At 43.5% G+C, this 27,125-nt stretch overlaps 1 protein-coding gene across 2 annotated transcripts; it reads right to left on the reverse strand.

Moving 5' to 3' along the window:
- Positions 1-1,943: 1,943 nt before the first annotated feature.
- On the reverse strand, positions 1,944-26,569 carry SLC22A3 (solute carrier family 22 member 3). Of its 2 annotated transcripts, XM_030267982.4 has the most exons (11): positions 25,880-26,565; positions 16,726-16,829; positions 16,177-16,331; positions 13,600-13,765; positions 12,506-12,623; positions 7,391-7,488; positions 7,039-7,253; positions 4,566-4,674; positions 4,208-4,320; positions 2,918-3,017; positions 1,944-2,188 (listed from the first exon to the last, which is right to left on the reverse strand). In XM_030267982.4, exons 1-11 carry the CDS (start codon positions 26,291-26,293, stop codon positions 2,131-2,133), a joined length of 1,650 nt encoding a protein of 549 aa, XP_030123842.4. In that variant the 5' UTR covers positions 26,294-26,565; the 3' UTR covers positions 1,944-2,130. The 2 variants fall into 2 exon arrangements, with proteins under 2 accessions (XP_030123842.4, XP_072783023.1); XM_072926922.1 differs by lacking the exons at positions 1,944-2,188; positions 2,918-3,017; positions 4,208-4,320 and adding an exon at positions 4,331-4,470 and having other exon boundaries at positions 25,880-26,569.
- Between the last annotated feature and the right edge of the window lie 556 nt (positions 26,570-27,125).

The raw sequence follows: 27,125 nt of genomic DNA on the forward strand, positions 1-27,125 counted from the left end.
CTGAAGAAGCTGTCAAATATTATTCACATTTATTTGGAAAGGTGTAGCTTTAAAAGATCTCTGCAATCTTTCTCAAGCTGCTGAAGTGTTTAACACACCAATTAAAAAAAAAAAACAAACACAAAGAAGAAGCACTAAAGGGAAGAGGGTGGTTCATCTCATCCAGCACCACTTGTGATCACTTCACCCTGGTTCTCCAAGGTGCCTTCAGCAGGGACTGGCTAGGCTGAGTTTTGTGGCTGGGGGCCTGCACTGAGACACAGCACCTGGGCCAGTGCAAGCCCAAAGCCTCCAGTTCAGGGCTGGTGTCTGCCAGGCAGCCTTGGGCTATTGTCTTCAGCTATCTACAGAAGATTGTATTGGTCTAGAAGTTTTCTCCTTGTAGCACCTGTTTTGTGTGGTGTCTTCTAGATTAGCTGTATGTATTGTGAGATTTTAATTTCGTTTCATATCTCTAAGTCATTACTGACTTTTACTAAGCATACCTTTGACCTTTACTGTGCCTCAGAGTAAGTTAGAAACAGCCTTGAAAGACAGGCCTTTATCACTAACTGCCTGAAATGTGCAAACATTAGGCTGGGATTATTATTAAAGGTCCTCTTTTCGTTCAGAAGGGCTGGTGATAAAGGCAGTTGCTGGGAAAAGGCAGGGAGAATTGGGAATTGCTGAAAAGCACAGTATATTCCTCACTGTAGGAAATCCTCCTGTGCTCCTCGGATGGTGAGACTGGAGTAGTGGTCATTCATTTTCACTGACTGTACCATAGTGCTACAAATCTGTGGTATGAACCTTCCAAACTCAGCCCTTTATTTGCCTGTGCCAAATATGTTTTTTTGGGAGCTTATAAGGTCCTTTACAATATGTCAGTGAGTTTATTTATTTATTTCTCTGTTGGTAACAGGATACCTTTTGAATGCCACAAATTTTCAAGTCCTTCCTTGCAAGGTCTGTATTGTTTACCAGTCAGTGGCCAGGACACAATTCTTGATGAAGGTCATAGAGAAAAAAGGAAAGTCAGTCTGTCCCTGGAATCTACTTAGAGTGCCAGAGTTATTCTGTTACATGTCAGCTTCAAAGGACCAATTAACACTTACTTCCCTTCATAACCAAAGCTCCTGGCTCATCCCTGCCCAATACAGCTTGACATCTCTGTCAACAGCCCAAAAGAATTATCCCCAAGACAGAAAGATGACAAAGAGAGATAATGAACAGAATGCAGAAATTGCAGGTCATCTTGGCAGTGGTGAGGGTGAAGGTATTTGGTTTGTAGGGATGGGCAAAGAGCATGATTTGCAAAGGAAAAAATCAGCATGCTCTTGAAAGAGGTGTTTGAAAAAGCTCTCAACAGAGGAGAGTAGGCAGAAGCCCTTCCCTTGGAGAGATGAGGGGTGTCTCATGAACCCCAGCGTGTCTGGGGAAAGGCACCAATGGGCAGCAGGGCAATCTGTCCTGCAGAGCTACTGCCCTGTGCAGGGAATGACACCTCCAGAAAGCCCTGGAAAGGTGAGGAGGACTGCTTCCACATTTCAGAAAGCCCTTGAACAAGGAGGGAAGAAGGACTTTTGTTGAAAAGGGTCCCTGTGGATGACAATCAGACCAGAGAGAGGTTCTGCTGATGCACACTGATGATTTCCATCCCTCTCAACCAGGGAAAGTGTTACCCTAATCAGTGCCTTCCTTCTTCAGCTGTCATAACTTCTACTGGTCCAGATTCTTCAGGAGCGAAGGAGGACCAGTTAAAATAATCATCCTCTCCTCCTCAAGGTCATCTAAACAAGAACTACCATTTAAATCATTCCCACACAAATGTAAATCCTAACAAAACAATAAACAAAAGTCTCAAATAGAAACAGAAATAAATATAAGGTCACTGATCTGGACATTCCAAAATTTTAAAGCTGTTCTGTTCTCTGTGAAGAACCACAGTCCCTTCTTGCGAAGAGTGTACTCAGAAAAAGAAGTATTTATTCAATATCCATAGAAAAATACACTACTTGTACTAAATGTCCTTGTGTTTAGAAGGAAAACATGAAGTTTAATCCATATTCTGCAGCAAATTTTGAAGTTGTGGCATGTGCTGAAAAAAATTCCCAGTATGGGAACAAAGTTCTTAGTGCTGTCCTTCAAAAGTCAAATATAAGAGTTGGTGTCCCGGTGTTTCCATCTCTTGCCACATTTTCCAAAATGACTGTTGAAACAGAAGGGGAGAGGAATATAAGTGAAAAAACAGGAAAATATGTAGTTAAAGTTGTAGTCCAAGCTGCAGTACTGAAACGTTTTTTTTTTTGCATTGAAAATTTCCTCCTACTTAATCTGTATATTGAATCAGGCAAAAGTTGTTAATGTAATATTCAAAGCCTCTCCTTGAACATCATTTATAGTATTAGGACCTCAAATTATTCAGCCAAGGAATAAATATTCCCTGCTCATCTGCAGGGCAGTCTGGCTTGCTGTGTGCCAGGAGTGGGAAAGCTGTGCCTACAACTCTTCAGCTTTAAATCCATCTAATATGTGACTTTTAAATGACTTCACAAATTGTGGGATTGCATCCATGAACAGGGGCCCTTCTTCACAGGATGCTTTGACTGAGGTAATGGCTGGTTTTCTTGAGCAGAGAGTTGCAGGCTATGCAGCACCTCTCTTGTGCACTGTTGCTGCTTTCTGCTTCCAGAGATGCATAGGACAGCTTTGTGTCTCTGAGAAAAATACAGATTTTATCACCATACATTTTTTAACGTCCTTCCTTAGTGATATTGCAAAGTTCAGGTTTCTATTGAGAAGACTACCACCTGCTCATAGCATCCACCTAACTAAGGAATTTACTTTGATGCTGGAAAACATCAATCCTTTATAACAGTTGGTGAAGTTGGAGGAGAACATATTCTGGAAATCTCACCCAAGTATAAGTATCTTATACCTTGGAAGCTGCTCCACATCCTCCACTGTCTCTGGTAATGAGATTCCCTTTGTCTCTGGTAAAAGCAATACTAGGAGGCCACAGACAGCTGCAAGAATACCTACAATGGACATTGAAGAAACAAAAAAGCAATAAGAACATTGTTACTTGTATTTTCAGCATTTATCCACTGAGAAAAATTTATTCAGATTGAGTTTGAAGTGAGATGTTTTAAGTGCATCACCTATTTCTGATTAACCTATTCTAATCAAATACATTTATGTTATATTAATTTAGCCTATTACAAAATTACTTGAGGGCTAGGAGCTCATTTGTAGCCTGATCTCCCCAAAGGGAGATCTTAGAAGTCAAAAACTTGATATAAATGCACATGGGCAAATGTATAAAAACAGTACGGGAACCAGAGTGGTATTTCTTATGTAGAACAAGTTTGCCTTTTCTCAAAGGGCTCTATCATGTAGATGCGTCTGTGTTTCCTGAAATTTTCCTGAAGACTGAGATTTTCTTGAACACTGAGATTTCCCTGAATACTCTCTTCTTTTATCCGTGGTCGAAGTAAATTATGTGGTTCAGAATAAAAACTCCTCCTCGGGGAACACCATTCAAAATCTGAATTAGGAATGGATATTTTGGAATAATTTCCTGAATATATATAATTTACATAATGTATTAAGTCAAAAATAGAAGGGCTGGAGCAAAAAATCAAATGTTCCCTGACTGTTGCACAGTTCACTTTAATTTTGTAGTTGTTTACTTAAGACAGGGGAGAATTCATGTATCCCTCAGAAGCAGCAGAATTTAATAATTAGATAATGTGAACACTGTTCTTCTATCTATGTCTTTTCTTGAAATAATGATAATCTTTTACAGCATCTTTTGTCTTTCCAATTTTGTTTTCAGTTAAAATTTGTCACTGCAAATTTCCCTTCTTATTCTATTGTTTTCGTTTTGATTTTTTCCTGTCACATCTACCTCCTAGAAGTCTGGTTTAGCCACAGACTCCCATGCAATTACGAGACTAGCGGAAAGGTTTCTCAGTCTTAAAGCACTTCATACCGTTTAATTTCTGCTCTTTCAGCAGTTACCTAAGCAGACCTGAGCTCCTCCACGCTCTGCAGAGAAATCACATTTCATCCATTTGCTATTCAGCCTCTTGCTCTAGGCATAAAGGTGGAGAAACACTGCTCTGCAAGGAGATAAGGCCCCATACTACGTTTGCCCCAAAAGAAAAGCTCTGTTACGAGTAGGATATTTTTAAAGTATAAAAGTATATTGTAAATTAAATCTTACTGAAAATAACTAGAGGTAGCTCCAACCAAATGGCTGCTAATCGGAAAAGCAGGAATGGGGCTATGATCCCACCAAGATCACACAGACTTGAACACAGGGAAACACCAAAGTTTCTGCAAAAGACAAAAAGTACGAGATATTAGAGAGGTGCTACCAAACAGAATAACTGGCAGTTTAAGGAGTAGAATGCAGACTTAGCTCCAAAATTATCTCTTCAGTATATGCCATCCACATTAAGCAGTGGCCATTCAGAGTGGGAAACTCTGGAGAAAACCAAGTTTAAGCAAAGGACAGTGAAATAGGAAATGGTGAAAAGCACAGGGAAAGGCTGAAAGATTCCTGGGAGGTTTTGACATACCTGAGTGTCGTAGGGTACAATTCACTGTTCACTAGGTAGACAACTTCAAAAGCTACTGTGATGCTCAATCTTCCCAGCGTGGCAACTGTTGTTTTGAGCCATGAGATATCTGTTCACACAAAAATAAACACTTCTGTGTGAAGTGTGCTCTGCCACGCCTGCAGAGCATTTCTGAGAGCCCCAGTCCCTGTCAACAGAAATTATACCTCAGGAACACTGCAAATCAGACTGAAAGGCCACTGCTGTAGGTATCAATCTATACTGGCGTTTATTGCTTTCAAATGTCATGTAAGGCTGCTTTGGAGAGCTAGAAACCACTAGAGTTGATTGATTCAAGATGCTGGTTGGGCATAACACTATGGGTGGGAGAATAGCCATCATAAGCTTCCATGACTGCATCCAAATTGTGCTCCAGAAAGGAGTATTTTTCTATACAGAGATGTTAGGCTGTAAGAAACACTGTTGAGTCACCTCCCAAAGCCTTCTGGCCACAAGGAATGTGCCTCTAAAGCTGCATAGAATCATAGAATCATTTAGGTTGGAAAAGACTTTTAAGATCATTGAGTCCAACCTTTAACCCAACCTGCTATTCCACCACTAAACCCTGTCCCTACGTGCCATATCTACACATCTCTTAGAAATCTCCAAGGAGGCTGCAGTAAAATTATATTCCCTAGAGCAGTCCACTTACCCTTTGTGATTTTTCTAGACACTGCACATTAGACAAATTCCTAATTATGCTAGTCCTGGTCATTCTCCCCTTCTGGACCACCATACCTGGCATGCCTGGCACAGGCTGTACCTGACACTGCCCCACTGGCTCTGCCCAGCTCTCCTAGCTCCACTCAAGCTCCAGTGAGCAGCCACTGCCCTGAATACATCAGCAGGGATGCAGTGGTCACCCACACACAGCAGGGCAGAGCTGCCCCTCTCATTGTGAGCAAACCCTCTCTGGAGATCTGGTGCTCTCTGGAAGCGTGTGACAAGGAATGTGACAAGCACTTCTGTCATGTCCTGCATCGTCTAACCATGACTAGGCAGACAGGAAGACAAGTGAAACAACAAGCCTGAACTTGGCACAGGGGAAGCTCTGCCACTGGAGAGGGCTCTGGCAGTGATTGTGTTTTTTCAAACCTTCAGTGGAAGAACAAGAAAACATTTCAGTTTTCTCTGAACCAAAAATGAGACACTTGGGTTTATATCCCTTCCAAAACAACCAAACAAATCACCATCAAACTTCATCCCATGTTGCAAGACACAACTTTTGCCCTGAAGAGTTCTGTTTTCAAAAACATATAAGAAAAACAAAGGCTGGAAAGAACAAAACAAATCCACAACATCTCCATGGCATCCCTTCAGTCCATCAGACTCCCAAGGTGATGGTGACGTCCATGGGGATCCTCCCTCTGCCAGGGGACTGGAATTGTGTGAGCAACACAGAGTGATGGGGCTCACAGCTGAGAGCTGCAGTTTTTTCCATCTGTGTAAATAGATCTCTTTAAAGTAGGACTTGGATCTCAAGTGTCCAACTGCAAGTATCTTAATCCCAAGGCTGTCCTCTCCTACTGAGAGAAGGCTGCTGGCAGCCCCATGATATACTACCTTGAGAAACTAAAAACTCTTAGGATGGCCAGGAGTGTCCCTCACTTTGATAGGAACAGGTCTGGGGAGGAATAAGCCTTTCTGATGTCCATTGAGCTGCCGGTCCCCAGCTACAGTAAGACAAGGCATAATCCTATAGTTATATACAATTCAAAGCACCTCCAAATGCCTCCCTAAGGATAAAAAACAAAACAAAACAAAACAAAACCAACAAACAAAAAACCCATAACAACAACAAAAAAACCCTCCAAAAACCGTGGTAGGGAAAACAATTTAAAGAAAGGAGAGAAGTGCTGGGAAGCCTTTGTGCAATACAAGACCTTTTCTCTGTCCTTGAAACCAGATAAGAATGGCTTAATCAAAAGCCATATCTTTCTCCCAGCCTCTTAGCATTGTCCAAACCCCTGAGAGTGAGGGCAAAGCAATAACCTCTGTGATGCCTACCACAGCCCCTACATTGTGTTGTGGTTTGCATTGTTTTATTTGTAAAGGAAAAGACTTACCAAGATGACTCACCAAAATCACTGATTTCTTACATCACTTAGTGTGTTCCATGTCAGGAAATGTATTTTCCCATTACGTTTGTATATTCTTCCCTTGCATTTGCCTTTACAGAGAGTGCAGGGCCTTTATATACATTTTCTCTAAGACTACTCCCAGCTGTTGTTCATAACCCATCAAAGAGATGGCTATTCCAGGTGCCAGGGCCATCTACACGCAAATAAGGTGTGCTGTTCTGTGACTGAGTGCTGCCTGTATCACCAGCTGCTTTTACTTTTATCTGCAGCTCTGTGTGGCTCACTGTCCTTGCTCAGGGGGTGCCAGAGGGAAGCCATTGACCTGAAGAGCCTGAGCCAGAGAAGGGAATTACCTTCTGGCAGGAAGGCAGTGATGAGACATGCGATGCTCGCCACGATGTTGCCCATGGCGAAGGGCAGGCGCCGGCCAATGCGATCCATTGTCACTATAATTAGGAAAGCAGAGGGCAGCTCCACAGCTCCTGAGATGAAAAAGTCTAGGTAGAGGTTTCCTCCAATAATTCCCAGGCGCATGACAAGTCCTTGGTAGATAAGGGCACTTGTGAACCTAAACAGCAGAGGGAAAAAATGTGTTGAGAGGCAAACAAATGATTGCAAGCAGCTGGAGAGACCCTAAAAGTCACAAGGAAATCATTCCTCAAGACCCACCACCCAGGTAACAAGCTGGATGACATGGGCACTCACCAGGCGTACATCAGGATGAGTGTGTTCCTCCTCATCTGGGGAGTCCTAACCAGGTCCAGAAAGGAGGGGTTGCTGACCTCCTCGTTGCTAATAGTGATCTGAGGAGACAAGTGAGCAGTAGTCAGCTGTCAGGAGTCGGGCAGGCACTGGGACAGAGTTTCTGTGTAAATACAGTGATCAGCAATATTCCAGTCCAGCGAGCAAAGGTGCTGACAAGCCAGTTTTCTGCTCAAAGCACTCCAGAGCAGTGCACAGGTGTTGGAACAGCCAATAACTGAATATGGCTGTGGGCTTTCCTTAATGAGATGATTGTGCAAAAATCAATTTAAAAATCCCCAATCTTAACTTGAGAATGGAAGAATTATTTCCTCCTTGTTGACTTGAATTTTCTTGGAAGATAACAAGCAGTCATTTTCACATCAGGGCCACTGGGCACAGAATTGCCTCCTGCCAGGGGTGGCAGGGAGGAGGAGACAGGGTAAATCAATGGGCTGAGGGAAGCAGGGAGAGAAGGAGCTGAGCAGCAGGTAATGAATGGGCTTGGAAACATCCCTGGTGGCACAGCTGGGCAGCAGGAAGAAGAGGGGAGTGAGAGAACGGTGCTTGGGTGCTACGAAATATTCAACCAGTGAAATTCAGAGGGTTCTATAATACACATACACTGTGCTGAAGGTGGCTTTTACCCTGAAAAAAATAACCTGCTAAGTATGAATTAATGGTCCTCATACTGCCTACAAAGTATAATAAATCTGTTTTCAGCTGCCTCCAATACAATCACAATGAGAAACTCAATGAAATTACTGCTTAGAAGGTTTAACACTAAAAGGGCAGGATTTCACACAGTCTTGTGTTTACCTGTTGAAGTTCATTGCGGCAGATATTACAGAGCCAGAATACTAGCAGGGCCAAAAAGGGATTATTTACATTGATCTAGACTGCTTTTAACTCTGGCTAACAGTTTTTAACCAAGCCAGGTGAAAACCCTTCATTCCTATGGTCATTTGTTGAGTGAGAAAGACAAAAGGAAGATAAGGCAGAGGCAGTTTTAGGCAGGGGTCAAACATGATACTGCCCAAGAACTGGCAGCCACAGCTGGGATTGTGATCAGCCCTCAAAGCAGCTGTGGGGAGCATGGGGTTAAACCTGCTGTGCCATTTTTAGAAGGATTTTAGGCAGCCTTGCTGCTTTAACTCTCCACTATTGACCCCTCCTGAGAGGAGGCCTAAGCGGGCAAAGAGAAGAGGAAACCCCTCCTTATTACCACACCACTTGCTGCTCACAGAGGTGCAGGAGCCCAGGCCAGAGGGGAGACAGCAGTGAAAAGACAGAGAAGCTCAAGGTAACATGCAGATCCATGATGAGAACACAGGTAAAGCCAAAGGCATTGCCCAAGAGTCTCATCAGCTCAGCCAGGGCTGAACCCAAAGCTTCCACCCTTTATTTGTTTTGTTATATCCTAAGGTAGCACAGCTGCTTTTGAGTGAGATTTGGCTGGATGTATTTACAGATGACTTTTTCATGACTGACTGACACAATTCTTTGTAAGTAAGACAAAGAATCCCCACACTTATTTGAACTTCCTTTCTACTCCCTCTCACTTTTCTTCTGTAACCAGAGCCAAAAGTTTTCTTCAAAGCACTGCCACTTGTTCTGCATGCCAGAGTCCTTAGTGAGGCAGACTAAGGTTGCTGGGTTTCTGCACTGCTCTTGGACTCTCTCATAATATGGTTATAAAGCTGCCATGTCTGTTGTTTATAATAACAGGCTGCCAGCCATCAGTTGTGACTTTGTGCAAATATGGTTTTAGATTTCTAGAGGACTAAAGATAAATTCAGCACAACTGCCACTTGTATTTTTTTGTCTTAATAAAGTCAAAATACCCCAAGCATGACTGAGCACTTTTTTATAGATGAAGAAGAAAAGCACTAGGGAGAGTCAACACTTTCCAGGGGTAAAAATCCTCTTTTTGTTCTTTGAAGTCAAGGAGAGCTTTGCTATTCACACCAGTGCAGTCAGAAATTCAGTGTCAGGGCCCGTGTTTCCAAAGATAGACTATTTGAAAATGCTGGATGAACCCTTTATAACTTCCCTCACATTTTCATATTCCAGCAAAATTACATATCAATGTTCCCACAATTATTTTTATGTACATAGTTCTACACATGTTTAATTTTTCATGGGCCATGCAGGTTTATACATACATGGATGTATATAACATTTACATATGCAAGTTAATGTATGCAAGAAATATATATGTCTAGATATGTTCTATAAGGTAGGAAAAAATCTGTAGATAAAGGGACAGGTTTTGATCCACAATTTTCTTAAGAAGCAGTTCTACTCAGGGGGTTGCAGTTCATTCTGGTTTTGGACAGAGACCAAGAATTAGAAAACTAGTTTGAAAAAACTCTCCATGGTAGGATAAATATCAGCAACTAGAAAAGAAAGTTTATAATTTAGAATTAATTTAATTAGTTCTGGTTGGGGTCTACCTACACCAGTGTCATAACTCACAAAGTAAAAGCAGCAAATGTTTATCCTTTTTCATATAAAGGTCATCTGTGATTTCTGCATGCCAACAAAAACACAAAGCTGCAACATCCAGAGCCATGTAAGGGACTTGGCTGATGAAATTGATACAGACATAATGGAAAATCTGAGCCCAAGTGCATTGAGAGATAATGCCTCTCACTTCTTCCTGAGCCTCCATACCTGCAGCACTTGGCCTGAAATTCTGGAGCTGCTTCATGAAAGAGAAGTCTGATATCAGTTAATGTGAGAAATATCCTTAATTCATTACCCATGCACTTTCTGGAGATACTCTCTTTCCTCTGAGCACAGCAAAAGGATGACAGAGATTTTATATTTAAAAGGTCCTAGGAACAGATCCAGTACAAATCTGGATGTGTGGAGGTTAATCTGTTGCAGCTGTGAGTGGCTTAAGGTCATGAGCATGGATACTTTTGGAAAAAAAATTACAACTTTAAACAAAAAGCAAGGGAAGACACATCTTTCTGGCATGATGCTTTGAAAATGCTGATGTTTAGAGAGCAAGTGGGTGTAGGAATGCAGGGCTGAACACAGAGGGGAAACTGCAGAAGCACAAACTTCCTGCTACATGACTTGGGACACCATGGCACTGCATAATCCTGACCTGGATGTGGGAATCACACTGGTGTATATGCCCCAGCAAAAGACTATAGATTCATAGAATCATAGAATGGTTTGGGTTGGAAGGGGCACTAAAATTCATCTAGTTCCAGCTCCCTTACCATGAGCAGGGACACTGTCTATCAGGCCAGGTTGCTCAAAGCCTTGCCCAGCCTGGCCTTAAACACTATTCAGAATGGGGCATTTACAGCTTCTCTGGGAAATCTGTTCCAATGCCTCATCACTCTCATAGTGCAGATTTTCTTCTTAATATCTAATCTAAAACTGCCCTCTTTCAGTTTGAAGCCATTCCCCCTTGTTCTGTTCCTTCATATCCTTGAAAAAAGTCCATTTCCAGCTCTCTTGTAACTCTCCCTTAGGTACTGGAAGGCAGCTCTCATGCCTCTCCCAAAACTTCTCTTCTCTGAGCTGAACCACCCCAGCTCTCTCAGCCTTTCCTGTGGAGAGGTGCTCTGTGACAAGCACATCTCTCTCACTCTCAGGATTTTTCATAGAGGTGCACAGAGAGAAATGAAAGAGAAAACAATTTCTATTTCTGTTCCTTGTTTTTCCTATGTGGAATGTGTTTGGAGAATTATTTACCTGGAGTGAGTGCTTGATTGGATTCTGGTGAGGACTGTTTGAGCCTGATGGCCAATCCAATCCACCTATGTCTGGACTCTCGTGAGAGGGTCACGAGTGGTGTTAGATCAGAGAAAGTAGTATGTAGTTTTAGTATCTTCCTTTTTATATAGTATATTAACGTATTTTAGCATATTTATAATAAAGAAATCATTCAGCCTTCTGAATTGAGTCAGACATTGTAATTTCTTCCCGTTGGGTTCGCCTGCATTTACAGTAGTGCTCCAGCCCTCTGATCATTTCACAGCCCTCCTCTGGACTCACTCCAACAGCTCTAGGTCTTTCATAATCTCATCTGGTTTAACAAGAGGTTTAACAAGGCGCTGCACCTGGTCCAGGCAACCCCTGGTATCAACAGACCGAGAGCAGCCATGCCCAGAAGGACTTGGGGGGTTCTGGTGGATGATGGGGGTTCAACTGGACATGACCCAGCAATGTGCACTTGGGTCCCAGAAAGCCAATTGTGTCCTGGGCTGCATCCAAAGCAGTGTGGCCAGCAGGGCAAGGGAGGGAATTCTGCACCTCTGCTTTGCCCTTGTGAGACCACACCTGGAGTGCTGCACCCAGCACAAGAATCATAGAATGTTTTGGCTTGAAAGGGACTTCAATGATCACTCCAGTTAACCACATCTCTTCTTACTGAACCATAAGTCCAGTGCTGCAGTAATCATGGTCGGAGAGCCAAACACTTGCTACCAACACAGAGCAAGCCAAATGTTGCAATGTCACAACAGCATTATTTGCATTAAACGCATCAGTACTTTCAAGTTCTCTCATGACTGCTGGCCAAAGACTGTAATACTTATCATCCTACTTTCTGAATAGTGATCTCAGACAGAGCTTCCTCAGTTGTGAACTTTGCAGTGTATTTTCTCCCTGTTGGGATGGAAGCAAATTTATACTGAAAATCTAATTTCAATTTCTCTTAGAGTTGTAAAATGATCTAGAAAAGGAGCCAGGAAAGTAGATCATGCTATCTCCACTCATTCTGTCAGATAAAATGGCAACTGCTATGAAATACCATTGCCCCTCAGGTTAGTTTCTGATATTTCCCACAAGTTTTTAAAGTAGGAGTGTTACAAAACAAAGACCTGATTCCTTGTTTTGCAAACCCTTTTTTTTTTCAGACCGTATATTTCCAGCCAGTTCACTTTTCCCATCTTGCAATTAACAAAGTAACCGTGTGGCTGACAACAAACTGTTCTGGTGTGACTCTTCAAGAGTGTTGTCCATCCCTTAGAGAGAATGCACTTGAACACTACTGAACCTTCCAAAGCTTAAGAAAGCTTAGAAAAAACATCTAGCTCAAACATATGACTGTACCTCTGAGTAATGGGGTGAGAGAAATTTCCCGTTGTGTTTTGCAATGTTGCGCATGATTTTCAATGCCTTCTCTCCCTTTTTGCGTGTCAGGAGCCAACGTGGAGATTCAGGAACCACCCTGTAAGAACACAAAAGTTTTAAATAAGGCTTTTACCTTGTAACATCGTAAGTAAACAAGTCTTTTATCTTTTACCCATGTTAACACAAAACACAGATTTCTCAGTCATTGGGACACAAAAACTCTTTTGAGGACTGCTTTTCCAGTCAGCCTTATGTAAAATATTTGATCCTAGTAGGCAAAAAAGAAGAAAAAAGACTACATCAATACTCTGCAAAGCTGAAAAATCAGAAATTTTAATATTGTATCTGCACAATGGTTGTCAAAAGTATAACCAACAAGCAAAGAAGGTTCCTCTAGAACAGCAACAATGAAAGCCAACACTAGACATGTAGAGGCAGATCAGGAAGCTTCTGGCTGTATCACTAAAAGATACACACACACAAAAAGGCATACTTCTTTTATAAACTGAACACAAAGCAGTATGATGGGTGCTTCAGTTTCTGCTAGCTTAGGGTTAAGCTGATTCACTATTTTAAAGTTCACAGCAGGCAGTGTTTAAGGAAGCAGTGTTCAGGAGGAGGCTCTGTGGGTTAGTCTCTTGGGATCCATCCCACAGGATGGCTTCACTGAGGTGTTTACCACAGCTTAGAACTCTGCCTTCTCATCAGCTGTACTGTCCAGCTTAGGGGCTGAGGGCAAGGTCAAACTTTAACTAAGCAGGTAATGGGAAGCAGAAGTGGGGTCTCATGGCTGATGGGAAAAAAACAACTTTGGTCAAGTTACCTTATAAACAGAGCAGAGTTCTGTGAAGGGCCAGTTGCAGCTGACCGGAGAGGCAAACTGGCCAGAAAAACTAGAGTAATGTATGTCTGTGATTCATTACAAAGGAATTACAAATTACAAAGTCAACAATATGTAAATATCTTCTTCCTAACCTATGTCTTCCACTCGCGAGACTTGGAGCCACAGCAAGACTCTCAAGGTACTTAAACAGCAATAGCAATAATGACAAGAGCAATTACTGCAACATTACCAATAGTAGAGCAGGAAGAGGAAGTTGGGCAGTGAAATGGCCAGCTGGATCCCCTGCCAGGTGGGAATCAAGTATGCAATTCCAGGGAGAATTATAATTCCCAGGGTGAAGAATATCTGAATCACAATTCCAACCATCCGCTGATTGGAACCAACGATCTCCGTCACTAAGCAGAGACAAAGCCACAATAAATAACACAGAAACAAACCCAATTTGAAAATAAATTATTAGAGGTGAAATATAAGGAAAGCTATGCTGTATGAGGCCACAGTTCTGTCTAGCACAGCATCTTGTCTTCAGCAGTGTAGGCATGTCGCTGAGGCTGTCCAGGGCAAGCATGAGTGACATCTCCTCATCACCTCACCCACCCTTCTTCAGCCAGAGGGGTTTCTGACTGCACGTGTGCTACTGAATCACATAGGGCCACAACAGGGGTTTGAGACTGAATCATGATCATGCTTGGTGGGAAATCCTTAGCATTCTCCCTGGTGCAGTTTTGGCACATGTCCCAGAAAAGGGGATCCTTCAGGCAGAGGCTGCTCACAGCAGGTAATATGGACAAGGCATCTATGAGGAAGAGAATTTAACCATAACATGCTGGCTGCTCTGAGGGTAAGGTATGATCCAGCCTGGTTTGTTTATTTATTAGGAAAGTTCTAGCTTTTGTTGTTTGGGGTTTTTTTAATAATTTGGTGAATTTTTAATTTTGTGAATGTGTCTAATAGCTCTGAAATCTATGCTCGTTTTTCAGGCAATATCCTGAAAATATCCTGTGGCCATGACATCCACAACTGAGGTGAGCAATGCATGAAGAAGTGTCTCCTGTTTGTTACAAAACTATCTCCACTACAACACCTTCAGAGCAAAAGCAGAGGGTTTTACCTTGGTTTGCAACACACAGAAAACATCTATTTATTTATTTATTTAGCTAAAGGAGGCACAAATTTACAAGTAACAATAGCTTGTTTTGACTGGCAATGCAGAGAGATATGACAGCAAGACCATTTTTATTGACTATCCATCATGTCTGCATAGCTAGGGGCAACTCCGTTGCCTAAAGATAGCTGATTAGCACTGCCTCCAAAAGAGCTGGATTGTAAGTGAAAGCAAAGGGAAGTTATTGGGGCAGCCTGAAGCACAGATAAAGAGCTTTGGGAATGTATTAATAGTGACCACCCTCCTGGTGTAAACAAACCTGTGATCTGTATATGTATGTTTCTTAAAAGATATTTGGTTGGCAAATACTCTGGGTGATCCCAGGAGATAATAGGCGATCCTTGGAGGGATTTGGAAGGAATAACTCTACCCAAGAGTTAGGCACCTTGCTTAGGTCTGCAGTAATACAGGTTACCTGAGATTCTCAGGATCTCTGAATCTTTCCCTAAAGTCAGGCAGCCTGATCTGAGCACTGAAAAATATTCCCTTCTGTTAAAGCTTGACCATTCTAAGGAAGCTCTGGGTCTGTCATAAAACATATTGTTGGTTAGAGCACTTGCCAAAGTTTCAAGATCTCAGTTTAAAATTAAGTCGTGTGCATGGAAGTAAGAGGAAAAGCAGCTTCTGGTTCTTTCCCTGGATCTTGGACAGGAGCTGCCCAGCAGTGTAACTTAGCCCAGAAAAACAAGGTTATTTTGGGCTTTAGGTACTAAAAGGGCTAGACTGCATGTACATCAACACAGTGCTCCAAGGTCTCACTGTAAGTGTTCATATCTGCTTGCAATTCTAATCCCATTCATCTAAATTCCACCAGGAATTTTAAACACTTGTCACAGGCCTCATAGACAAGAGCAATGATACAAACTTTTGCCCTACACAATGATGTTAACACTATGTTTTGGTTTATAACAGTAGATCACCACATGACTGGTTTTATTTTTAAGTAAATCTGACATCCCATCTCTTGCAGGATGTCTTGCTCAATGTTTGGGTTTTCATTCTTTATGGCCGCCTTACTGAACCTGGCAGTCATTCAAGACACCACAACAATATCCTTTCCTCATCAAAAGGAAGCTTGCTGTGCAAGGAACTTCATTCCTATTGACTGATAAATTTTAATCTACCAAATATTCTGTATCCCTGCTGCTTTGATGCTATTTATAACAAAGCTTCCCTTTATTTTCGCATTTCAGGAAAATAATAATCCTAATATGAACTCTGGTGTCCAGCCTGACACTAAACAAAGTCTCCCAGCTAAAGAATGAAAGCAGCCAGCCAAGCTGTCCTCCAGTGAGGAGAAGCAGCTAACTCCTCTGAGCATCTGTGTAAGACAGTCAGACTGCCAAAATAAACCATGTCCCCGTTTGTGTATCCGGTTTATTTGGGGCTTGCTCTGTAGATTTTTTTATCATCCTGGTGATCATCCATGTAATAACAAATCCATTCCCTCACCTCCTAATCATTGGAGGACAAATGCATTAACCAGGATGGATTTGGGTTACTCTTTGTCTGCTGACTCCAGGGCCAATGCTTTGCTCCCAAGAAAAAGATATTATGACAAGCAGATGCAGCCAGAGTCTTTGTCTTTCAAAAATCCCTCACTTTCCCTAACCAAGAAAAAAAGAAGGTAACAGCTCTCACCAATCACGTAGCATGTCATCCAGGTTCCCTTGCCAAACACGCCTTGGAGAAACCGGAATATCAAAAATACAGTAAAATTTGGTGAAAATGCCACTATGATACCACATATTCCAACCCCAAGGCAGGAGAGAAGGTAGATGAGGATTCTGCCATATCTGTTGAAAAAGGAAAAGAAAGTGGAAATCATCAATGGTGCCTGTTAAATATCCTTCAGAAAACATCAGTCAGAAAGCTCCTCTGAACGCTTCCTTTTTGTTTCTGCGTCCTTCTGCCCTTTCTGGGTCCAGATGTGCACAGAAAACTTTGGAAACCATAAGGAAAGCTCATTTCATAGCATTTTAAGCTCTAAACACAACTAGTAAATACAATTGCATACAGTTTCCAGCCCAAATCAAAGCAAAGATTACATTGGCTGGGTTTTGTTTACTCAGTTTGGGGATATTTATCCCAAGAGAATTAAACCTGCAAAATGTTGACACATGCCTGTTGCAGGTGATACTGAGAGTGGTTTCACCTCCCAACAAACCAAAGTATGAGCTCATACTGTACCTGTCAGCAGCATAGCCCAGAATGAATGCTCCAGCCAGGAACCCCAGATTGAGGATGGCCTGTGAGAGATCCAGCATCCAGGCATTGCCACACACAAGATCATACTGTGGGAACAAGGGAGAGGCATAAACACCCAGGTGGGTCATTTGTGACCCTTGCCAAGAGGATGCTGCCTTTCATACATCAATTGTCCAGATTTGGAAAGCAGTTTGCAGTGTTCTGAAAACACCACTGTTAAATACGGTGCCAAGGCAAAGTCCTGACTTCGTTTGCTGAAGAATAAGGGTCCACAACTATTGCCAGTGAAAACAGCACCTTATAGAAATCTATTAGTTTCGTTATTCTTCTTAATGCCTTCTAGATAAAAGCAAAAACATGTAGATTCTGAGGAAACTGAAAACACATCTCAGGTCAATTGCAGACACACTGAATAAGTATTTTCTTGGTATAGCTTTCCCAGACTTTTCTATTCCTTATACTGCAGCATCTGTAACTCCCTAGCACTACTAGCAGGGATGGGGGTGGGGATGAGTGGAAGCAAAGGGAAGGGGAAAGTGGTTGAGAGGAAGGAAGGCACTAGGAACTAAAACTAGAATTAAACTAAAACTGAAGTAATTCTATAGGCAGCGTGGCATGGGAAATTACTTTAGTTGTTCATGGAGAATAAAGAAATGTAACCACTGCAGACCATATGGGATTTGGGAGGTTTCAATCCATACCTGGGGTAATCTTTGCAACAATGAGACCTCAGGACCAAAGGAAGCCACAGACAACAGCAGGTGCCAGCATTTACCTAGAGAGACCCTTTTGCTTTCAAATGTAAGCTATAAGAAATTTTTGAATTGTCAACAAGGTGCTGGTCGCTGAAGCACACACAGTGTGCCACATTTGTGCTCACCAGCACATGACAACACCAATGCTCAAGCACTCTGCTTGAGCAGAGTGGGCACAGGGTGGGCTAGAGAGACAGCAGAGAGAGTAGCCTCTTTGGCTATTCACAGTTCTCCAGGCCCTAAAATTTTGTATCATGTGCCCAAGAGACATCCCAGCTCATTTGCATGCTGTATCTCAGAGGTGCCTACACAGGACATACAAGGGGCACCTCACAGCTCTACAGCCTGACAGATATCCCACCTCCACTGACTTTAAACAAAGCCATAGTTTTTATGTCAACTCCACTACTCCAGGAAGCCGGACTGGCCACCTGTCAGCCAAGTCAATCTATGAGCACCTGGCTTCCACTTCTGTAAGTCTTGAGCAAGAGCTACAGAAACCTCTGAGAGGAATAAAACCTGCTCTCAGCTGTCATACTCAAGAGCAATAGAAATGCTTTCCTAAATTAGATTGAACATGGAGCAGCACTTTCAGATTTCAAATGCTGCTTAACCTCTTGCTTTTTGAAGCTATGACAATGTTAGCAAATGGTACCAAAAGATGTATCTTTGGAAAACAGTAGGGATTTATGAGAATGACCTTTAAAAGAAGATTTTTAAAAATTGCAATGCAATTGCCTGTGCTGAAGCCAGAGGCCAGGACTCTCCTCGACCTCTTTTCAAAACTAGTATTTTTTTTTAATTATTTTACCTCTCTTTACTGCAAATAAGCAAGGAATAAACTATCATGAAAGAAGGTAGGAGAACAATTGCATACCAGAAAGGAAGGGGAAAGTAACAGAGAGGATTCTTTCATCTGTACACCAATTTCCTACGATTTATGCAGCAGCTGAAACCATCTCTACACTAACAATATAGTCAAATACTGTATGTATTCTGGGAAATAGTGCCATACAGGAAACTTCTAAGGAGCTATGGGCTCTTTCTGAAGATTGGTGACAATACACTAACTGTTCTCCTAAGTTAGCCCTGCACTTTGTCATTTTTAAAGTATTTAAATAAATTCTGATATAGATAAGCACTTCTGTTTGCTTGACGTAGCACCTAGCAATGAAGTCATCATGCTCCTAATTGTTTTTCATTTGCAAAAATAACCTTTAGAGGGGAATGTAACCTTTAAAAAAGAATTGAACACCCCGCAGAAACCTTTTCTTAATCCAAGCCACCTGTCAGACCCACTTCATTGCTCCAGCTGTGACCTGGTTTGGTTGTGCATGAAACTTATCCCTATATGCATCCTTTGGATAAAAATCATCTGCAACAGTTTACCCACACTTTCAGACTGCCTCCAGTTAGTCCTCCTGTATGACATCCCTCCCAAACACCTCCCACATTCCTTGCTATCAGCCTCCACAAAGGGTAGTGGTGTGGTGCCTCCTCTCTCTTTCTGAACATTCATACACCTGTCCATGCATGGGCTGATGTTTACACTTCTAAAAATGCTAAAGCATTTATTGCAGTGCCGGAGGCGGGGAGAGAAGGATATGAAAATGTAAAGTAAAGCAAAACCTTAGGGTTTTCTTCCCCTGATCTTAAGCCTATTTGTTGTTCTGTACAGCACTGGCTACGCTCCAGTAGCCACTGAACCCTCAACAGACCCTGCTAGAAAGCAGCAAGCTGGCTCCTCAAGGTAATCACCAAGCAAGTGACCTAGCTCAGCTGGCCAGCTCCAGCCCAGGGCACATCCTCTTCCTGGCTTTGCTGTGCTCTCAGCCAAGCCCCTGCCTGAGCTAGTGCAGGCACCCAGCACAGCCCTGCAACTCACCTCTGCATTCAGTCCTGGCCCCACCTACAGGATTTCTATCCACTTTAGGACAAACTACTGTGCACCTGAACACAGATCCCTTCCATTTAGAGAGCTACTAAAAAGCTGCCCAAATTGGGAAACAATCCACTTCCTCACTGCTTCTCTCTGAGCCTTGATGATGAGCTGCCATTGTAAGCAGAAATGAAGTGCTGCCAACAGAGACAGGCAGCAGGAACCAGCTCCTTCCAGACATTCCTCTACAGTGTCCTTAACAGATGGGAAAAACAGTTCTGTCCTCCCTGCCAGCCTTGCAGTCCATGCAGCCAGCCACTGCTGGTTGGAAATACACGCCTGTCACGAACGTCTGCATACACGCTGAGGCTTGGACACCAAGGAGATGCTCAGATTTACAGGAGCAGTGGTGTGACTGGAAGGAACAGCACTGGGTGCTTCACTGGTCCATAAAGGAGCAGCAAACCACCTAAGTGAGATCTCTCTGGGAGAAGGAAGAGGCTTTTCACTGGCTCCCTGTAGCTCATTAGTGGTGTAATCGCTGCAAGAAGGAGTGGCAACTGGATGAGCTTGTACATGACTGATGGCTGGGAAATATGGGACTGTGGCAACTTCTCATTTCTTCATGGCTTGGGAAAAAGGCCAACATTTTCCATTCCAGTTTACCTACTGACTAACCACAAACTTGTCATTCCTTGTACTTGAGAGACCTTTATTCACTTCAGCACACCCTGTAGAAATACGTTGTTTTAAATCACAATGTGCTATTAAAAGCTTCTCAAAATGTCTTAGGGATGAGTTTTGAAGAGCTTTACTGCCTGTTACAATTAAATTGCAAAGAAATGGATTACACTCTATGGTCAATAAAGAATTTTACAGTGATTCCCCAGCCCAATTGCAGCAGCATGTCCAGAGCCCAGACACACATTTTAAATGGCATTCGTACCAGTGATCAAAAAGAGTTTGGTTTCCCCTTTTGCTGCCAGTGACAAATGGTTCAGCGAGATATTCATAGTTTAAGGAAACCCAGGGAGATGCTGACTGTTGCTACATGTTCCTTAGTTGTTGCTGGGAAGTTCTTCTCCTCTTCTCTTGTCCACAGGCCTTTCAAGCTGATTAATTGTTTTATTATATTATCTTATACTTACTAAGAAACTCAGTAACTCTTACAGTTAGTTTGATAGAGTTTCGACTTAATTGGTTAATTAAGCAACACTGTCTAGTGTTTAATTAAGAAATCACTCTTTGGTAAACAAATTTTTATAACATATTCCACAAGTGCACAACAACATGTAGTAGCAAGTGATATAAGAATTGTTTTGATCATTCTTTTCTCTGTTTCTCTCACAGTTTCTCCCAGAAGAAATCCTGAGAAAGTCTCTCTCTGTTCAGAGGACATGTGAATACCACAGTCAGCCACTATCCCGCTGCCAGGGCATTGGGGTTCAGGGCCTGAGGGACAGGTTAGCTTTGAAAGCTTTGTAAGTTCCCCTCCTGTGCATGACCAAAAGCCCATGAACTTTGTGTCCCTGCCACTGGGATCACCTTTGGAGTGTCCTAGCACAAAAGGCCTGTTCTGTACTTCTCCTTTGTTTCTTAAGGGACAAAGCAAGAGGGAGGTAGAGAAATTCTTCATCTCCTAACAGGGGAAAAGAAGCAGTTGTCCTCAAAATAACAAGGAAAAAATTGAACCCTCAACTAATACTTGTGAGTTTGATGGCAGTGGAAGAAACACAGCCCCACTGGCATAACACCTGCAAGCAATTGCTCCAGTCCCTCTCATACAGAGAAACCTTAGTCAGAATTTTGTAAGAAATTCAGTCATTACTGCTTCCTTTGCTCTTTCTGTGCCCTTTTCCCTCCCCTGATTAATTCCCTCCCTCTCCTAATTGATAATTATCCCACCATGACAGTGAAAATAAGACAGGATATACTGCCATGCCAATGACAACAGTCACACTAGATCAACACTTATCAGAGGGTAAATTGAGTTGTTTATTCCCTTGGAGAAGGATAGTATAAGGACCAGCTGTGCTTTTTCCACCCTGAATTTAAATGACATGTTATCTCCTTCTCTGAGGGACTAAAAACTGTGAGAGAAACATTGTTTTTTTCCTCCTAGGTTTTTCTGTAAATGTTGACTTCTATTTTTTGAGATGGCTGGTGAGCAGAGAAGTAAGAAGATTGATTCCCAGCACAGGAGCAATAGGCTATGTTCAGAGAACCATTTGTCCACCTCAGACCTCACACTTCAGCAACAAAGTATTGCTGGGTCTCAAAATGGCATCACCTACAGTGTGAAGATTTGCTGCAGACGTGACATGTTGAAATCTGTCCCTTCTGCTCAACTTCTGCCAACAAAGGCTGAAATCAAGGCTGCCTAAAATACATCCATCTGTGCTGTAGCTGCTGATGACCACACAGACCTCCCTCTTCCTTTCCTCCACCACCTCAGGCCATTTCACTGCAGTCACATGCCCATGCCTTGAGGAGTCACCAATGACAAAAATGTCTGAAGAAAATGGTTTTCCCTTTGCACACTATTTCTAGCCACCCTGTCACAGATTGCTAGATTTGTCTCTTGGGGATAATAGTACATAGTGCCAAAGCCCAGCAGTGTTAAAGATCAGTGACCCCATCTTCAGCACAGTTAGATTTATTGACTTCTGTATGTCCTGGATACATGGGCCCTTCACAAAACTCACCTAGCAGGACTTGGCAGGCCAAACACTTTCTATTTCAAGTGCTACAGAGATCAGGGCATGACCTGGGCTCCTCTCCAGACCCCTTGGCCAGAGCATGAGGCTGTGACCCCCCCCCCCAGTCCACTGCAACCTCCCAGTTGTTTCTCCGTCTCCATCTGCTGCACAGAAACATAATCCTTCACTCCTCGTTCTGAGGAACTGCTGCTCTCACCAGCCCTCCCTCCTGAGCAGTGCCAGCCACCTGCTGGGACCAGCATCATTTCAGAAGGCACCAGCTGGCATGAGTCGGGAATTTATTTACCTTGATAATTTACCCTGTCAGCTTCCCTCTCCAAGAAAAATCTGAATAGCCACTGCATTCCCATCCTGCTGCTGACACAGATTCACAGGGAGATATGCAAGACACAATTAAACCAGAACTGATTGCACTGTTCCTCTGCACAGCTCCACCACCTCAACACAGATGTGTCTCAAAATGATATCTTGAAACCTTTATGTCAACCCAGGTCTTGTTTGCTCAGCTCTAACACAGTGCAGGTTTATGTGTGCAGCACCAGTGACAACTTTCTCAAATCTGGATTGTCCTCACAGAAAAGCCTGACCTAGAGCAATGGAGCACAGAGACCCTTGGCCATGTCACTGCAGAAGCAGGGACCTCCTCTCAGAGTCCATAGGACACCAAAAGATCTTAAGGGGGAATCTTTAGCAGTACTGCATTGACCATCGTGAGAACAAGGTAACTGGCTTTGCCATGTGCTGCTCCTGTGATGATTTCTTAACACAGTTTGCTCTTCTCCTCAAATGTTGAAGGAGGAAAGCCCTGTACATTCTCTCAGAGCCTCACTGTACCCTAACACTGAGACTTGAGAGTCCTGCAGCAGCAGGTGACGCAGCAGGCAACCCAAGTAGTACTTAAAAAGTGTGTGCTTTGTATCAATCCACGCTCCCCTTTTTTCCTTTGCTTCCTTCTGCTGATGCTGCTGTGAGCACCTTTGCATAAGACAGCTATCCGAGATGAGAGAATGGCCAGTGAGCAGCATGAGCAGTGAAGTCAGGTACCACAGTGCCATTTGTTTCACAACTCCTCACAAATCAGTCATGTGATGTGGCTTCTGAAGGGTGCTAAATAAGGTGAACCTATTGCAGTAGCCTGTGCTCTGGCTGCCAGACCTCCTGTGTGGCATGACATCTATCCAAAGAGAAGGCTTTATATGCCTGCTTTTCCCCTCTGAATCCCCTGTCACAGTGCAAATCCACACTGGACCTGTGCTTGCCATGGGCCTGGAAGAACTCCTTCAGTACTCTGACTTTTCCCCCCACACTCCTCTCTCTTTTTCCCAGAACACACATCCTGATGAGTTTTCTAACTCATCCTTTTAACTTTGTCTTCCTGTTCACTTCTACTGCTGATTCAATAAGACATGGCAGAAATCTTTAGCTGAAAGAAACATTTCTGCACCCATGGACAAAACGAAGCATTTACAAGTAGATGGGTAAGAAAAGTCTTTGGTGAGCTAATTAAACAGAACCTAAATTAAGTCACACTTTGTTAGAAACTCAGCTGGGCAAAAAGAGACTAAATTAAATCTGGGAAATAAATTGTCTTTACTGGATATATAACTCATTAATAAGATATCAAGCCCCTTTTAGTAGCTGATCTCAGAGCAATTGAGTCAGGACATGCATGCCACAATCCTCCTTTTTAGAAGAAGAAATTGAGCCTCATGGGATATGATTTATCCAGAAAATGTTGCAAAACTGGGAAGAGGTTCCAAGTGGCACAGGTCACAGCCCAGCAGCCTCCATCTGAGATGGACTTGGCCAGCAAGAGTGTCTCTAGGAGTCACAGTGACACTAATGGTGGGACCTGCTGCCCCAGCACAGGGGACAGACAGTCCCAAATTTGTAGACTGTTACTCCAGGGTTTTCCCAATATGCACTTTTTGGGAGCACATGTGGGAGTGCTTGCCCAGTCATCCCTTCATCCCTCCTCCTTTCCCTGGCCATGAAAGTTCTCCTCAACAGAGAAGAGCGAGAAAGTGAAGATGAATGAGGTATTTGCCTGAGAACATTGAACCTTTCACTCCCATTTATTGCTGCAAGACAAATACTGGTTTCCTTTTCCCATAGCTGTGCCCATTGCTACTGGAAAATCACAGTGGCTCTGTTAGATACACAAAGTGCTGCCATAAACGGACTCTGAGCATGTTCTTATGGACACAGCCCACATGCCCTCACCTATAGCAAGGCTGAAAGGGAAAAAAATGGGACAATGACAGAAAAGGAATGTCTATATTTTTATTTTTAAGGCCTAACTCCTCACAGTCCTCCAGCAGAGGTACCTTGGAGGCAGCAGTATAAACTTCCCACCACGCACCACGTCCATGTCCTATGGATTGTTCCAGAGCCAGGCTGCAGCTCCAGGGCACCATTTGTCCTTCCTCCCTGCCTTCCACTGCCAATGTGGGCAGAGACACATCATTATTAGGGACCAAAGTTTGACACCAACTCCCTGCATGTCATTTGCAGCCCGCTGAGCAGCCTTGATTTCACAGATCATACACGAAAAACAGATCTGAATGTTTGCTCGAGGGCCATTGGGGTCCTCTGGTTTCCCTTCTCCTAGCATAGACCCTGGCTAAAGCTGCTCAGGTTGCATGTGGTGCTCAGGGAACAAAGCTGCTGCTCAGGACAGCCTGAGGCCTGACAGTGGATACAGCAGTCCTAGCTGGATGGGAGAAGGATGCTGAATTGGAAGGACAGCATCTCCTGTCAGTGTTTGCTCAGGGCTTTGCCTGCTGTGCCCTGGCCCCTGTTTTGGAGCACACAGCTTCACTGCAAGCACCGAATTAAAAAGCATAGCAGGAGGTTCACGAGACAGAGAGAAAGCAGACCCCTCAACTGTGCTGACACATTTTGCAGTGCACCTTGATTATTTCTGAGCCAATCCCTCTAAGCATACTTTGGATTTTTCATCACTGCATGAGTGACAATTGCTATCAGAATGACTCTAAAATACACACTCCTAGTGTGCAGACTGTATTTTGGAGCCAGACCACAGCACACCCATGGCACAATTACAGATTACACAAAGGATCTCCTAGGAAAGCATCTTCACTGGCCTTTTGCAGCCTCATGAAAAAATCACTGCACTTGCCAGTGCTTACCACTAGCAATAATAGCCTGTTGTTCTCTGACACCAATATTTGGGAAAAGCTGAATATTAGCTTTGGACAAAAACGTGTGTTTGTTTGGTTGGTTTTTCTTTTTTCTTTAGTAAGCACAATCACTTCTGCTGACTTCTGCCAGATCTCAGATAGGCAGTCTGCCACCTGTTGTTTTTTATTACTTGCAAACTTCCATGTTCAATACTGGAAATACAGAGAAGAGGTAATCTGCATTGATCCTGGTCATAGAGTACACTTGGAGTTCACACTACCAAAGCTGTTTGCCCGAAACTGAGCACCTGAAGCCTCAGCTGCAAGGACTTAACTCTTTGTTTTAATCTGACATTCCTCTACAGACAGAGCAATATCTCAGCAGGGTATTCGACTTTGCGTGGGCACTTAGCTTTGAACAGCCACCTTTCATATCAGCTCACCTTTCCCTAAAATCTTGGTGCCAGCACTTGATCATACTCATTGTCTGGATTTCTTTGTGACTCAAAATTAAATAAATCTGGAAAGGAAAACCAACCAGCAAAGTAACAACCCTTGCATTGGCAACCCAAATTTACTGCTGCAATCCTGCAGCGGGATAGGCACTGCTAATTAGAGAGTGTGTGGAGTTTTCCTTACCTCGCTGACAATGGATGAGCGGGGCTGTTCATAGACCCAGCCATCGTGACAAGGGGCGAGTGGCAGGTTGCCTGTGCTGTGATTGCCAAGGCGGGCGAGCGGGCTGGTGCAGCTGACAGAGGTGTCCCAAGTGACATCCAGCCTCTCGCACTCCCCAGTGACCGACTCGTTCCCCAGGTGCAGGGGCAGCACCGTGAAGTTTCGTTCCTCTTCCAGTGTCCAGCCACATCGTTCACTCAATTCAGCTGCCCCAGGGATCCTGCACCAGAAGCTGCCTGGTGCTCGCCCGAGGAAAACTACGCTGGCGAACAGGGAAGAAAAAGTTATGCCTGTCTGGCTAAGGAGGAAAAAGACTCTCTTTTGAAATCTTCCAAATTCCCCAGCCTCCTTCAAAACCTCATCAAAAGATGGCATTATGTGAGGTGGTCTGTCCGCTTGCAGCAGCCCGAGAGATGCCAGAGTTTTCGTTCACACTTCGCACCGGCTGCCGGCGCTTCCTACCAGCGTACCGGTCTCGCCTCCCCTCGCTCCTCTCTCCTCATGTGCACGCACGGACACACGGACAGACGCGCGGGGGTGCGGTGCTCCGGGGGCATGAGCGGGGCAGGTGCGGGCGGACACGCACCGCGGGGCGCGGGGCACCGCCGGCGGCACCGGGCTCACGCACGGCCGGGAGCAGCGCGGGCTGAAGGAACTCCGAATGTGGGAGAGGAGGGGCCTGCGTTTCCTATTCATCCCGAATGTTAAACAGATTATGTAATAAACACGCTTAACTCCTTCGGGACGGGCGAGCCGCAAACGGCAGCTCCCGCAGCGGCTGCGATAAATTAATATGTAAAGCAAGGTTAAATGGGAAAGAGCCCAGGAGCTGGTGCAAAAAGCATCAGTGAGTGATGCAGGCTCTCTGCAGAGGGGCAGAAAGAAAGTTGTTTCAAAAGACCTATAATCTTCCAGAAATAGAAATTAGTATTCCGGCAAAGTTTAGTTACTTCTCTAAGGCACAACTTCAGCATTTGTACACACCTAATTCCCATGGGCCTTTTCCTTCTGTAGCATAAATACAGTGAGGGTCACAAAGTGCAATAGACCAAAATCCAAGGGTTTTTTTTCTCAAAGTTTGATCTACCTCTTCAAGAAGGCTTTTATATGACCTTGTTATATTTAATTCCACAAAATCTCTCAAATATTTAAACAATTAGTGTTAAGTGTTTCTTTCTCAAAATAAGTGTTTCTTTCTCAAAAATGA

This window comes from Taeniopygia guttata, chromosome 3 (assembly GCF_048771995.1).
Source record: "Taeniopygia guttata chromosome 3, bTaeGut7.mat, whole genome shotgun sequence".
Classification (NCBI taxonomy): Eukaryota; Metazoa; Chordata; class Aves; order Passeriformes; family Estrildidae; genus Taeniopygia; species Taeniopygia guttata.